Genomic DNA, 15,992 nt, shown 5'->3' with positions numbered 1-15,992 from the left:
TTGAATTCAGTAGGATTCAGAAAATTATGTGGAAAGACAGTTTACCCTTGGCTACACTGGAAGTTAAACTGAGTTCAGCACCGCTTGTAACTGCTTTATCAGCAGTGGTTAAATTTGCTGGAGTAGACAAAGCTTCTGAGTATCTGGGTTTTGCTCAATAGGAAGCAAATTTATGAACTTTTTTTCATGTTTAAGTGTTAGAACTAAATATATTTGTTTTTCTGTCTCCCAGATGTTTTTTGGAAGGCAGGAAAGATTTAGCAGTCTTAGCAAAAAAAAAAAACAACAACAAAACAATGATCATTTTGGAAACATTTCACAATCAGGACTTTGTGCTGTACAGCAATAAATTAAGCAGTGTTTTTGGGCCCAGCACACCCACTGTCCAGCTGTTGCAGATTTTATGATACATTGCAGCTCATGTTTTTGGATAGAGAGGGACATAGTAAGATGCTGGCTGGGCTCTGGGGGGTGAAGGTGCTCAGAAAGGACAGGCAGGATCCCTTTGCTGCCCTCTCCATTCTGACAGAGGAGAACAGGAGCTAATGGTGCCTCTCTCACCTTCACTATTATCTCTGTTTACATTAATGGCACTGTGACCAAGAGTGCCAAGTGGTGAAGTGGTGCGTCCATGGTGGCCCTACTAGCATCCAGGGCCAAAAGGAAGAGTGCGGAGGGCTGTCCCCATTCGCTGTGTTTGGGGTCAGCCCTGGCATATGTGTCCATACAGAACAGGTGGGCTGAGCTGTGACAGCATGGACTTGGTTTGGGGCATCATTTTCCTTCTGTTTGTTTCCGCTTGTTTGGGAGGAATCAGTTTTTGCCTTGACTAACTTTTCTCTGAGAAAACTTCTTTATGACTTGCTTTCTTGCCATTTTCATTTGCTCTATGGTGCCTTGAGCTGATGAGTGATAAATTTCCCTCTTTTGGGCTTTTGAGTGAAGGGTTTCTCATCCTGCCTGTGTTTTGCTTGCGGCTGTGGCATTATAGATCTACGTGGACTGAACCCTGGGCTGAGGTCTTGCCTTGCTTGATTTACCAGCTGTTACTACTTTAACAGCCAGGACACTCTCTTCTAACACCGTCTCTCTTCACAGAGGCTTTCTCTGAGGTTCTGCTGTTGTTTTCATTTGAAATCCTGAATAGAATAGTATTGTGCCTCTGCAAGTATGATCTGTTCCTATACCTTTAGCCAGGTGTATTTATCTGGAATTAAAATAAAACCAGGCATTTTTTGCTGTGTTTATCAAATCAGCTTCCTTGTTGCAATTGCTAAGACGATCAGAGACTTCTGCCTTCTGAGGGGGATCCAATTAATAGGTTTGCTTATATCAAAGTATGTTGTCTTATCCAACAGTGAACATTTGAAAGCAAATAGAAATGTTGAAAAAGAAGTCTTGAGAAACAACTATTAAGGCTTATGCTTTGTAGAGACTTGATTGATGTTAATAATTAAAATAATTTGTCAGTTTTGATAATGAGAATCTTTAATCCCAAATCCCATACTCCGTTGAAATGGCAGTCAGCAGGATCCTTTCCACATAATGTGCTTTGGGAATTCAGCCCTCACAGGTAATAAATTATTAGGGTAGCTCTTCAGATTTGTGTTACAAAATGCAGTTTTCACCAAAAAACCCCAAACAACCCCAAACCCCACACATTCAAAAGTTTCTTGTGAAAAGGAAATAATTTATATACATTGTCTGGGAAGGTTTTTGATCTGTTTGCATGGAAGATGTACTAATCCCCACTGCGTAACTGAAGGTAAATTAAGGAGGTGTACAAAGATTTCTGCTTTTTACATTGCCATTGCCACTGCCATCGCAGGAAAAGTTATGGCTCTGTTCCCCAGGGAGACCAAGTGGCCAGAGGTTTCTTTAAACATCAGCAGTTGCACATGTCATTGTTGTTTCCTATCCACAGTAGGGCCTGTGGAAGGGAAACATTCACAGGCCCTACTGTGAGATGTAACACAGTGAGATAAAACACTCTGGTGCTGAAAAGGGGTATTCAGCCAAAGGAAAAACAGTGCAACTCCTTTGCTCTCCCTGCTGTGTTGATGTCCTCCAGTTGCCATACGTAGCGATTAAGGATTTATATAAATGCTTCTAACATAGTTCATCTTTTCCATTTTTTTCATTTTATTCAGAAAGGAAAGTTGCACTTGCAAGCCAGTTACACATCATGATACCACCAGGAGCTACAGTAATTGCCAGGGCTAGGGTCTCATGCTGGCACCTGATTTTTCAGTCCTATTGCTTCAGGTCAAGAGAGAAATGCTGCCACTTCTTGTCCCTTGGGAAAATCCGTGGACAATCTTGCTTTAGAACCTTCACTTTCGGCTGTCCTTTTGGGGGGTATGCATGCAGCTGTGATCAAACAGGGACTTGTGATGCTTCTCAGGGATCTCTCAGGGGTGTTGTACAAGGAAAAGCCTTCACCCCAAAATCCCTGGGGAAAGAGAGTGAAGAGAGCAAGCACACAGGACCTAGATGATGAGGCTGTACTCTGATTTGGGTGCTTTCTGGTTAATTCTGGTGGTGGGAAGGACCTGGGTTGAATCCTCAGGAGTCCTCCTGCAGCTACATTCCCACCTTATTCATCAGAGGCTTGGTTTTCAGGAGCTCAGGAGCTTGGTGAGCAGCCTTGTGGGTATGTGGCCATACCTGGCACATTTGGCATGTGCAATGTCCTTCATGTGATATGGCAACTGGAAGTAAAGGGGAAATACTGTCCCAAGGGAAATAGTGAAAAAGAAGTGTCTCCTCATAGGCCTATCAAAAGCAAGAACCAGAGTCCTTGACTGGGCTTCTTATCTCCATGTTTTTTAGGAAAATAAAATGCTAACTGCGGTAGAAGCACCAACCTTTCTGTGTCACCTGATTTGCCAGTTAAAAAGCTTTAAATGGCAACATGAAGTATATTTGATCTTGAAATATTATTTGGAACTTTAAAATGAGAAAGTTTAATTTAGAAAATTTTGAAGCTAAATATGGCAAATGTTTAAAATTTGTTTTCTTTATAATCACTTTCATAAAATAAATTTTATTAATTAATAAATAAATTCATTAATAATTTGGCTAAATTAAAACCAGTGTTGTTGTCGAATAAAAAATAAAACAACTGAAAAGAATTCTTTGGCATAGGAAAACATTAGCTATTTTAGATCCAGTTTTTATAACTATATTTATATAGATATAAAATAGGTAACCATGCAAATAATGAGATTTATTGACTGTAAAGGTGTTAGACCCACTAAAACACTGAAATTCTTGAAATGCTACTGAATCAAACTGTACAAAAGCCTCTAATGTTTTCAGATTTTTTCAGTTTTACAAATAAGAAATGCCTTCCTAGAATTTTCCAGTGTGTAAAAATTTAGCATTTTCTCCACCATTTCTTTTCTCTGCCTATGTCTTAATTGCTCGTCAGGCAGAAAGCTGTCTATCTGAAGTACTGTTCTCTTCATGCCATACAGCTACATTTCCATAGGATCTGCCAATGATGAGATTATGCTGTAATTTCCCCAAACAGCTGGGTCTGCTTCCTTATGAATAGAAGCCATTGGGGAGTGTATCCAAATCTTAGTTCTCAGCCTTCCAAATCACATTAGCAAAATTATCACATGCCTGGGTGAGCGCTTCTCCACCACTTTTAATGAATTCCAATTGTATATTACATACTCCAAAAGGTTTATTGGCTTCTTTTTTTAACGCCCTAGCATCAGCTTTCAACTTCCACCACTGTTAGAGGTAGTTCCTTGTGATGATTTGGGCTTCTCAAGAAAATATTCCCACCTCCTTCCCTTCCAGTGCTGTAAGTGTTTCAGCAGTGGGGCTCATTTCTTGGCAGCATGCAGCCCTGGCATTAGAACCAGTGGTATCTTGTCTCCCAGAGAAGGCCTCAGCAAAGCTGTGGCTGGTTTGCCAGTTCTCCCCAGCGGCATTTTTCAGGACAACTGTGCATATCAGGAGTCTGCTGTTCATGCCAGTTTTCTGTAGTAACTGTAAAAACCACGTTTCCCATGTCATACAAATATGTGTATCATATGTGCTCATCCATCTCCCTCCATCACTTCGTTTGTCAGACTAGGAGTGCCTTTCCTGTGTAGCAAGATTTCTTTCTTGAGGTCTGTTTCTGCAGGAGTTTACCTGTGGGTGCTGTAATGCAGTCAAAGATGTTCATCCTGTTCAAATCTGTACTGCTAGTGTGGAGGGCAGCAGCGCTGAAGCTTGTGCTCAGCCCTTCTCCTGGACGCTGCAGAAGTTTGTGAACTTGGAGCTCATGACCAGGATAGCCTCTGAGGAAAATGGCTGGAGGCTTCTCACTTCATGTTTTCAGCTGAGTTGTGGTCAAGCAGTCATAGCTACCTTCTGGGAGAATAAGCATCCCATCACACCCCAAGACTCCTCTCTGAGTCATGACAAAGTGGTTGGTCTGCAAGTCCTCACAAGCAGCCAAAAGCCTGCGTGATCCTCATCCCTGGGCAGCACAACCCAGTACCCCACTGGGTCAAGATCATTTACCGTTGTACTGAAAGAACAATCAGCCTAAGCTGTGCACATTGTTACCTGTACAACCAGATATTTTTAGCATATCTTGCTGTAAATGTTCTGGTTTTAGACTTTCAGCACCAGGATAGGCAAGCAGCTGTGACAGCCTGCATTAGGAAATGTTTATACAGGAGCCAAACTTCTCAACATATTTCAGGTTTTATTTCATAATTTCCAATTTTATTTTTCCATGTGTTTTGATAATTCCTTTGCATATCTCATAATTATTACCGTTCTATTTTTGTGGCAAATTAAAAGCAAATGGGACAGCCAATAACATGGTAATGCTTTACCATTTTTCTTTTATTCGGTGCCTACTGAGGATAACAGTATTTTTACACCGCTTGTTTAACCAACAAAAGCTGCTGTTACTAGTTAGAAGCAGGCTGCTGCTTTCTTTTTCCAGCCAGCTACATTTTACAAACTTGAGCTCTGCTGATGTACATGCTGTGTGTCTTGCCGCAGAAATCATCCAGCTCAGCTTCACCTTCTCCCTGGTGTCTCCAGGGTGGGACCTGCCGGCCAGATGCAGCTTAGGATGGACCAGAGTGTAGTGGAGGAACTGCAATAGCAGCTGGGAAGAAACTCTTGTAGACTGCTTTCCTAGATCATCATTAAGTGGGCTCAGGTTAAGAATAGAGGCTTTTAAGAGATAGACTTCTCAGAAGGAAACTGATACTGCTAAAGTTAAGCGAAAGTATTTAGTTATGTTTCTGGCTCCTTGAACTTTTCTTCTCCCTGTGGGATCAGAGCTAACCACAGCCTGGTAGACATAATTTTATTCTACTATCTAGCATGTTCATGCCACTTTATAATGTTTTTTCACAAATACAGTTATTGCATCCTGCCAAGATGCTGTGACGTGGAGGGAGACTTATTTTTCCACTCTCAGCAATTCAGATGGAACACTTTTACGCTACGAATTGTCAAGAAATGTTTACCCATATCAAGATAACTTGGTACAAACACCAAGTTCAGTCTTTAAGCCTTGTAGCCATAGTTCTTGTCCAGGGTCGCCAGTAAGATGTTGTTAAGTGATGAGGTGTTGCCATTGCTGGGATCAAGTCTTCTTTTACCCCCCACTCCTGTACTGAAAAGAGCATCTGGAGAGTTAGGGAGGTTCACATGTCTCTCATCTCAGAGCATTCCTGCACATCAGGGAGTGACTTTAGATGTATGTGTGTCAGCCAACATCAGTCAAGAGAGGTGAGTAACAAAAAAATAGAGAAGAGCCAGCAGAACCCAGGCACAGCTGATTCTTTTCATCTCATTGACTCCAAAGAGCATAGTGAAGTTGAACCTGGACAATGCCACATAAAATAAACTATCCTGCAGAAAATCCAAGCCAAAGCTTCTTAAATAGAAGCTATTTGCAGAAGACTGATCAAATCCTCTAAGGTCCCAAATGTAGCACAAAACCATGCATCTTACTCCCAAATGTGCCTATCACAATATGCAAGTCTTTATCATATTGATTGAACCAAAACCAAAAGCTTGTATTCCTTAACACGGAAAAGTAGGTTAATAAGATATTACTTGATATAGGTGCTTGATTTTATTTTTATACTAATTTAGCAGAAGTCCTGTGCTGTCAGCTTGTTCTATGTCAGAATGGAGTCTTGTGTTATTTTCAAACATGGAATCAATATTCTGTGTTCTTATTGTAACGACAATTGTAAAACAGATTACAGAGTTAAACAGGTGATATTCTGCAGAAAAAGAAAATATTTTTTGGTAATTGTGTGCTATGCTTTCGGTAATGGGTGCTATTTATAAAGATATAACCAGTTCTTCAAGTCCATGACACCCTTAATCTGAGACTGGACGTTACCAGAAGAGATGAACTTGGAAGATCAGGTGCATGGGGTCTATCCTGAAAGGTGTTAGCACAAGATGAACCACATTTCCAAAGTGACCATCACTTCTCTCTTGACTCTGGAGGAAGCACAGGAGCAATGCTAACACTGCCTGAGAATAATCTCTACCTAGACAGTATTTTATTGTCCCTTCTCTTAAAAACAATGTAATTACACATACATTCAAAGTCCATGTCTCTGGCCAGCAATGGTTGCTTTAACAGATCAGTCTCAACTGGCAGCATACTGAGGTTGTGCAGTGCCTTGATTGAAAGGGGACAGATCTTTCCTGACCCTAATGTTGATCAGTTTGTACCAGCAACATTAAACCAAATTATTTGGTCTGGTCCCTGAAGCATACCAGCATGGTCTGTCTCACACACTGTGTGAAAATGCTTTCAAAGAATACAGGTACTTCCACAATATTTTTTTTCAAAACTACCCTCATTTGCATTGCTACTAATCATATTGGAGGCAGTGTAAAGAAGAGAAACCAGCAACCTCTTAGCATCATGTTCATAAACTTAAATGCATTAATTAACTTTGTTCTAGACCCAGGTGACAGATGTAGAGAAGAAAATACGCGGCAAATTAATGTATTGGTCTACTTATACATTTGAAATGCATCAGCCTGATAAGGTATTTATTGTTTAATGTACATGACCATCATCATTTATCAATTTATTTATACATACTGCCATAGCACCCAGAGGTTCAGCAAAAAGTAGAGTTCAGCTCTCAGGCTGAATATGTAAAATCTCATATTGTCAAAATTATATTTTTTGGGGGGGGGGGGGGGGCGGGGAAAGGGAACAATAAGAAATTAACCAAAAACCTCTGTAATGCATATATTTAATTTAATAAGTATTCAATTCTTTTTTTCTCTGGCAATAAGGACAGAACACAGAAGTAGTTAAGAAGTCTTGCTTTATAATGCTTTGCAAATGCTATCTAGAATAGCACAATTCTGTGGTGTTGAAGTGAAATTCTAAATACATTGTTCTGTTTCATTAATTAATTTAATTAGTTATTGTTTGCTGAAGAGCTGAAAACTATGTTAGGAGCCTGAATCCAGACTCAACTAACATGTGTGTGTGCCATATAAAGAAACTGGATTGAGCTCTGAGCCAGATGTGAGCAGAGCTGAACTGAATGCAAAGGGTGGGAGGACCTGCTCATAAGGGGTGTTAGAAACATGGGCTCAGACTTGCACCCAGATGCTGTAGACTGAGCAATGTACTTAACCAGCACTTAAAATTAGTGCCCCTGATTAGATACCCAGCACAGTTGGGAGCATTGCAGGTGTTTTGAATTCTGCCTTCTGGGAACTGTGGAGCATGTTTCAATTTCCAGCGTTCATATTTCTTTATGATGAAGGGTATAAGAAATATCTCAGAGAGTGAAATGCCTAGGCATGGCATAGGTGGAAAATTCCCCTTCATCTTGTTGGAAGTAAGAGAGGACAAAATCTGGGCTTTCAAAGCCACAGATGGGAAAGAGCCAAAAGGAGCTGCACTGTTTTGGGACTGGTGGATAATCCTCTATATTTGAACATGCACAGCTGTCTTTTAGAAAAACACAATTTTCCTTTGCAGGCCTGCAGTCATAGTTTTTGCTTTCTTGGCATCTATAGGTCTGGCAAAGAAATGTCAAAGGGGATGGGGTGTCAGCGCAAGAATGTCAGTGATTTGTACAAGGCAAGGAGAGAAACCCTTTAACATCCCCTAATGGAGCTGGAATTTTATTACTTATGACTTGTCTATACAGTGGTACTTCAGTTACACCACTCTTGGTGTAATAGACTCTCAATGTTGTGTCCCACCCTACCCTAGTTACTTATGCCTGTTCCCAATTGTAAATCTATATGTGGCTTGAAAGCAGTACCAACTACTCTTCTAACCAGCAACCAGTTACCGTTTTAACTGTGACTTCTCAAGTCAGAGATCTGTGCTACACTTAGAATTTTTGCTGGGAGCAAAGCTGTGATTGAAACAGCATCTAAAGTATTTGAAAATGCTCTATCCTGAGGATGTACTTGGGAGTGCTGTTGATTTTAACTTTGTTTCAGTTAGCGTGTCCCTGACATCAGAGTAACATTGTCTGGGTTGTTTGTTTTTTTTCTCATAGGTTGGCTGGATTAACTGGCTCTCATTCAGAGGGAAATTTACAGATCTATTTCGCTTTAGTTGAACTTCTCTACTGCACATCATAGAGATTGCCTAGGTCCAGAGGCTGCATCAAAGACAACTGAGCAGCACAAAAATGTGACTCTGACAAGAGACTCCAAGCTTTCTGCCAAGGAGTTTTCTACTGATCAGTTTATAATTTAAATGTATAACCGAAGCATGTGTAACAGTTAACCTGATAAGGAAAAAAAAACGCTTTCTCATTAATTAGGACTGCTAAAGAAGCAGTCACCTGAAGCTTCAAAATGAGTGCTCCCTTAATCCCAAACAAGTCATGTTATGCTCAGCTTCAGGACAACCACAGTGAAATGAAAAATAATAATGAAAGCATAGTGAGTGTGGGGGATACCAATGCCAATCAAATCATGACAAAAGCTAGAATCCCTGAAGGAGCTGTTACAAAACGTGATTTGGCAGATGAGAGTGGGAATATACACTCTGGAGGATCAGAGAAAGTTACTCATCTGAATACAGAGCAGAATAAACTTCTGACCTTCAAAGACTCTCGGACCTGTCACACTGTTGTACAGGAAAGTAAGCTGCCCTCCACCACAAGCAAGGAAACGGGGAAAGATTGTAGGACCGGCGAAGCTAAGGACATAGCAAGACATACCAGGATTAGCCGAGGACAAAGTCTGTCCAATTTAAAAAGTAATACAAATGATGCCAACCTAGAGGTTATTTCCAAAGGTGATGTTGACTTCACCCAGAACTTTTCTAAGGGTAAAATGTCTAGGACTGTGGAGGTGGAGAGAATAAAACGGCTTTCTTTGGGAAGACCAAGTAAATTCTCTCCTCAGTCTGAAACATTTGCAAAAGACTGTGTTGGCCGCGTGTCGAGTAAACGCCTGCTTTCTGCATCACTGGACTCCATTGACATGTCACACCATTTGGTAGCAAATACAGAGAAATCACAAAAAACAGCCACAGATCATTTTCTTGGAATGGTGTTTCATCCACTTGACAATACCTCAGAGGAAAATATTGTATTTTATTCCAAACCATCTACCTCAGGGAACAAGAAAGTAAGTAAACCAGAAAATGTACCAAATGTTTACGTTGAAAGCACACTGCATACTTCTCATTCTCAACATTCAGCTGTGAAGCCCAACGAAATTGCTAGTAAATCAGAAGCACAATTAGGTCAGGGTGATAAAAGTAAAAAAATTGAGCTTAAGACTGCACCATCTCTGCAATATAAAAATACATGTCAACAGAAGATTGAGAGAATTATGCTGGTAGATTTTGTGGGATGTCAAAAAGATGAAAACACATCAGTGGAGGAACAGAAACGCTCTGGGTCTTATGCATCAAAATTTCAAACATCCCATTTTCAAGAGACCTATATTAAAGTAGAGGACCCATTGTCAAGTCCCGATGACAAATTGTTAAGTGATGTCAACATTGGTGGAGAAGGAAGAGAAGTCAATGATGATGAGAACAGGGCAAATAGCCAGGATGGTGAGGAAAATTCTGACAAAGAAGTGGAAACAATATTCTCGCTCACCTGCAGTAGTAAATCCAGCGGCAAAGTGACACCTAGAAAAAATGAAAATTTACATGAGGTTGATGCAGGTTACACTGAAACAGTTGGTGAACAAATATCTCTTACACATAATACCAATCTTCCTGACAGCAAACCCTTGAAAGTTAATGAGAACAAACTGACACTAGTCAAAGAAAGCACTGAGGATGCTGCTGTGCCTGCTTCTGATCTCTCAGATCAGCACAGAGCATGCAGTGCAGAGACAGTGTCACACCAACAACCTGACAACCACGACAGTAATGTGGAAACCTTGAACTTTCCAGTTCCAAGTAAAAAGACAGTTAATGCACAGAAACATCCTCCAGAGGAAGCAACAGAGAGCTGTAATGTTTCAGGAAAGGATGATGCCTTTTTATGTGTCCCAACTCCCACGCACAGAGTGGCAACGCTGGATGTTAATAGTCAGCCCACGTCATCAAACAGTAATTTGAAGGACCTTTATGCACTTCATGTTGACAAACTGTCACCCTCCTCAGTCCTACCTCCCATTGACAGTACACAGTTGTTAAACATATCCCCTAAAGTGCCTATCAAGAGTGCTTGCAGCAGCGCCATCCCAAAACCTATCCTGGTCCACTCCAAGGGCTCCCTTGCAGATAAGACAGATGTGGACAGTGACTGCAGTGAAAAGCTGGAAGAAAGCATTGAGATAAAACCTGCCATACCCAGGCCCAAACCCGTGAGACCTAAAATCATCACATACATTAGAAGAAACCCTCGTTCAATAGAGCAGCTCGACCCTTTGTTTGCACCAGCAGGGCTGCCCTTTGGTAGCCCTGCATGTGGCATGCCCATTTCTACAGAGCAGAAGGCATCCAATGGAGGGGAGGCAAAGTCTGCCAGCATCCTGTATGATAAATTTAAGCCTGACCTCCAGAAGCCAAGACTCTTCAGTTCTGGATTGGTGGTGTCAGGAATTAGGCCCCCAGGCCATCACTTCGGCCCGATGAGCGAGAAGTTTCTGCAGGAGGTAAGGAGGCAGATTTGACAGCCTCTTTTGTATGCCAGGTGGTGGTCATTTGCTTATTTGTTGCTGCCAGAAGTTAGTTCTCAATCTCAAATAAGAAAGAAATTCTAAATCAAGGCAATGTGTGATCATTAGAAATAAACTTACTTAACTATTTCTGGCACTGATGCTGTTGCGATGTGTGATCTGCGACTGGAAGTTGTCGCTGTGTTCCTCCAGTGTTTTCCAGAAAACTGGTCACCTGCTAGTAGTATAAATAGGGATGTTTGGAAAAGAAAATACATGCTGTTTGAAATTCTACATAAATGGATTCTTCCCCTCCTCCCCCCAAAGAATAGCTTTGGGAAATTAATGTAATTTGCCCACAGAGACTTTTCCTCCTTAATGGGAAAGTTGGCAGGTTTTTGCAGACAGAGCACTAGAGGTATAAACTAATTCCCTCCTGTACTGAAACCTAGGGGCTATCAGAGTTCTTGTTAGATTATATAGTTCATACAGGAAAAGATTTTTAAAAGTCTTAAAAAAAGAATTACTATGTTTCTTTGCTGTATCTTGTGGTGTTATTGAGGGTATTTTAATGCCTGCCTCTTTCTACATACAGAATTTATCCAAGAAACAGCATTGAAATAACAAATTTGGTGACAGTTGACAGTCAAAAGTTGGCAAACAACCAAATTAGGATATCATGTGTGTGTAGATTGGCCCTTATGTTAACAGGAAACTTACTGAAGTAGTCATGGATTACAGTTTTTCATAGAGAAGCATCACATTGCAAACACAGAAACGACAGTGCACACTGTCCTTTCCCCTCTAACTTCAGTTTCCGGCTCTATCCCTGGTATTATGTGTCCGGAGTTAGAATTATTCAAGCCATTGTGAGCTATGCCAACCATTACTAGTATATCTTCACAGTTGCTTTGTAAGGTTAGGGAAAATTAATAGGTTATTATTGTTTAATGTATGGCAATGGAAATTAAGGCCAAAATGGCCCAGAATGTGCAGCTGTTTGGCCACGTCTAATATAATCCTCTGAAGACCATAGGTGTCTACAGCCCATACCCTTGGGATTCAGATAATCAGAAGGAGACAGATTGTGGCAAGTCTGCAGCATGATTTACTCTAGACTAGGGTTAGAAGGAGGGCACTTCTAGGCTGGAGAAGATTCAAAGCATTTTCATAGAATCATAGAATCATAGAATGGTTAGGGTTGGAAAGGACCTTGCCATGGGCAGGGACACCTCACACTAGACCATTTTGCTCAAAGCCCTGTCCCACCTGGCCTTGAACATTGCCAGAGATGGAGAATTTACCACTTCTTCAGGCAACCTGTTCCAGCACCTCACCACCCTCACTGTAAGGAGCTTCCTTTTACCTAACCTGAACTTCCTCTGTTTAAATTTAAACCCATTACCCCTTTTCCTATCACTACAGTCCCTGATGAAGGGTCCCTCTCCGGCATCCTTGTAGGTCCCCTTGAGATACTGGAAGGCTGCTATGAGGTCTCCATACAGCCTTCTCTTCTCCAGGCTGAACAACCCCAACTTTCTCAGCCTCTCTCAGCTCCATGTCCTTCTTATGTTGAGGGCACCAGAACTGTACACAGTACTCCAAGTGGGATCTCATGAGACCAGAGTAAAGGGGCAGGATCACCTCCTTTTACCTGCTGGTCATGCTTCTTTTCATGCAGCCCAGGATACGGTTGGCTTTCTGGGCTGTGAGCGCACACTGAAGCCGGCTCATGTTCAGTTTCTCTTCAACCAACACCCCCAAGTCCTTCTCTGCAGGGCTGCTCTGAATCACTTCTCTGCCCAACCCGTAGCTGTGTCTGGGATTGTCCTGACCCAGGTGTAGGACCTTGCACTTGTCTTGGTTGAACTTCATAAGGTTGGCATTGGCCCATCTCTCAAGCATGCCAAGGTCCCTCTGGATGACATCCCTTCTCTCCACTGTATCAACTGAATCACACGGCTTGATGTCATTGGCAAACTTGCTGCAGGCACACTCAATCTCACTGTCCCTGTTGCTGACAAAGGTGTGGAACAGGATCAGTCCCAACACCTATCCCTGAGAGACCACTCATTACTGGTTTCCAACTGGACATTGAGCCGTTGACCACAACTCTCTGCATGCGGCCATCCAACCAATTCTTTATCCACCGAGTGGTCCATCTATCAAGTTCATGTCTCTCCAGTTTAGAGACAAGGATGTCATGCAGGACAGTGTCAAATACTTTGCACAAGTCCAGGTGGATGACGTTGACTGCTTTGCCCCTATCCATCAATTCCATAGCCCCATCATAGAAGGCCACCAAATTGGTCAGGCATGATTTGTCCTTAGCGAAGCCGTGTTGGCTGTCACCAACCACTTTGTCGTTTTTCATGAGCCCCAGCATGGTTTCCAGGAGAATCTGCTCCAGGATCCTCCTTTTTCCCCCTCCCCTCTAAGAAATACGACTTTGAGTGGGTATTTCATCAAGGGAAGGTTTGAAACCAAGCAAACTGCTTCTTCAGAGAAGCTGTATTGCCTGGAGGAAAGGCTGGGAAGGAAAACTCAATCAAACTGCAGTTTGTGTTATGAGTTTGCATTAGTCCAGGAGTCAGGAGCTGATAGCAGAAGGTGATATTTTCTCCTTTGGGCTGCTACTGTAAAAGCAATTACCTCACTCTCCTGCTAGTTAGAGAAATGCAGAGGGGACTGATTTGGCTCCAGTATGGATCAAAAGAAAGGAAAATGATTGATCTATGGAAGTGATCAGATACTTAGAAAAGCAGCTGTGCACAGTAGGGGTTCATGGCAGGTGACCGATGTGTAATCGAAAGGAAACCAATTAGGATGTATTAAGATATATCAAAATCACCCTGGCAAAGGGACAAAGTAGAAGACTCAGAAGCTTTGGAAACAAGGAGGTGCTGGGATAGGATGGCTACTGTCCAGAGGAGGGCCACGAGAATGATCAGGGGGCTGGAGCACCTCCCGTATGAAGACAGGCTGAGAGAGTTGGGGCTGTTCAGCCTGGAGAAGAGAAGGCTACGTGGAGACCTCATAGCAGCCTTCCAGTATCCGAAGGGGACCTACAAGGATGCTGGAGAGGGACTTTTCATTAGGGACTGTAGTGGTAGGACAAAGGGTAATGGCTTCAAACTTAAACAGGGGAAGTTCAGATTAGATATAAGGAAGAAGTTCTTTACAGTGAGGGTGGTGAGGCACTGGAATGGGTTGCCCAAGGAAGTTGTGAATGCTCCATCCTTGGCAGTGTTCAAGGCCAGATTGGACAGAGCCTTGGGTGATATGGTTTAGTGCAAGGTGTCCCTGCCCATGGCAAGGGGGTTGGAACTAGATGACCTTAAGGTCCTTTCCAACCCTTACTATTCTATGATTCTATGATTCAAGAGAGAAAAAACAACCCAAATTGCCCTATTTCACACATCCAGTTTGGGCTTTAGAGTTCTTTATTATTTTATAGCTCTCTACATAGCTATGATAGAGAGCGTTAACAGCTGCTATCGATCAGACCTGTAATCTCTAAGCACCCTTCAGATAGCTAAATGGTAAGAACATAGCCTGGGCTGCAGGATGAGAGTTTACCCTTATAGAGATGGCCCGTGCCTTGTCAGAGGGTAGTCACTCACTCACTTTAGTCACTACTTTAAGGCTGCTGCCGAGAGCCCTAAAATAGTGACTTCTAGTGGGAGTCTGTCAGGAGGTCTGCTGATCACCAGCTCTTCTGCCTGCATCCCCAAGCCTGTGCCTGCCCCATTCTCCTTGTGCCTGCTGCCTGTCTTTGCTCTGGAGAGCATGGACTAAAGCCTGTTGAAACAAAAGGCCTGTAGAGGAAGAAGGGGAGTTGTTTTATACATAGTCAAACAAGCAATTCCTCTCCCAAATCTCATTATCTGAACTGCCTGAACCAAAGTTGCCAACTCTTTTCCCAGATAGTTGCCTGAAGCAGGTACTTGACAAGATGATTCTTGCTTGAGGCACTGTTTGATGATGTTTAAACAAAGTAACATGAAGGCAAGTGTTGGGTATCTTTACCTGCTGGCTGTGCTGCCAGCTCTGCTAGGGATTATCCAGCCTGAGGAAATGTCCTGTATGCTCCTAGCATTTGCTGCAGACTTTCCAGTCTAACAGATTCATTAAATGGAATAAGTGGGGAATGAGCAGACAGTGACACACAATAAAACTCTGAGCTGAGCTTCTTTTTAGTTGACAGGATGCAACAGATCTTTTCTTTAAATTCTCTCACACAAAAGTCTAGTACAGGACACTAACAGGCCTCATATTAATCCATGTCTTTCTAAAAAGCTCCAAAATGGCCTTATAATCAATAAATGCATACAATTCTATTGAGATCAATTGAATTTTATACATCATAAATTTAGCCTTAAATAGAAAAGAAAGAATAATGTCCTTATAACATGTTTATGTCCCCCCAGAATGGGCTTTTCAAAAAAAAGCATCTATTTCTGGAGAGATATTTGGGTAAATTACAGTTGAACTTGATGATTTTCCAACACAAATGATTCTATTCTAAATCCTTTTCGCTTCTCTCAGCTTGAGCATATGTTTTATGCTTGTGATTGAGTGATTCTTTTTGTGTGCATGTTTGTTGCCCTTCTGTGTTACTCCTAGCATACTGTCAATAAAGAAAAAAAATGAGGTGACTAAAGGTTTGGATAAGCTGACCCAGTTTATCAAAAAGGCATGGTTTCTATATTTAAAGATTTTCCATATACCTTATACTGAAGTACTTGGCATTGTTGTGTTCACTGCCAGTTAAATATGAAATGATAGGAAGTGTATAGGGGAATCTGGCTGAAATAAAGAAAAAAATAAAGAAAAATATCCAGGAAAACAATCTCATACCTATACTGTAAAAAAAT

The 15,992-nt window shown here is 41.7% G+C and overlaps 1 protein-coding gene across 6 annotated transcripts in view; it reads left to right on the top strand.

Annotated features, from left to right (window-relative positions):
- The window catches only part of MTUS2 (microtubule associated scaffold protein 2), a 296,717-nt gene that overhangs the window by 101,333 nt on the left and 179,392 nt on the right, over nucleotides 1–15,992 (top strand). For 5 of the 6 annotated variants that reach the window (XM_030476621.1, XM_030476626.1, XM_030476620.1 and 2 more), the window contains one exon: nucleotides 8,538–11,112. In XM_030476621.1, coding sequence (XP_030332481.1) covers nucleotides 8,842–11,112 — 2,271 coding nt within the window. In that variant the 5' untranslated portion in view covers nucleotides 8,538–8,841. Of the gene's footprint in view, nucleotides 1–6,978; nucleotides 7,050–8,537; nucleotides 11,113–15,992 lie in introns of those variants that run through there. The other variant, XM_030476624.1, reaches the window with a different exon arrangement.

The sequence above is a fragment of the Strigops habroptila genome, chromosome 2, assembly GCF_004027225.2.
Source record: "Strigops habroptila isolate Jane chromosome 2, bStrHab1.2.pri, whole genome shotgun sequence".
Classification (NCBI taxonomy): Eukaryota; Metazoa; Chordata; class Aves; order Psittaciformes; family Psittacidae; genus Strigops; species Strigops habroptila.
Note: the sequence above shows the minus strand (reverse complement) of the source record. Positions and strands in the feature narration are given on the sequence as shown.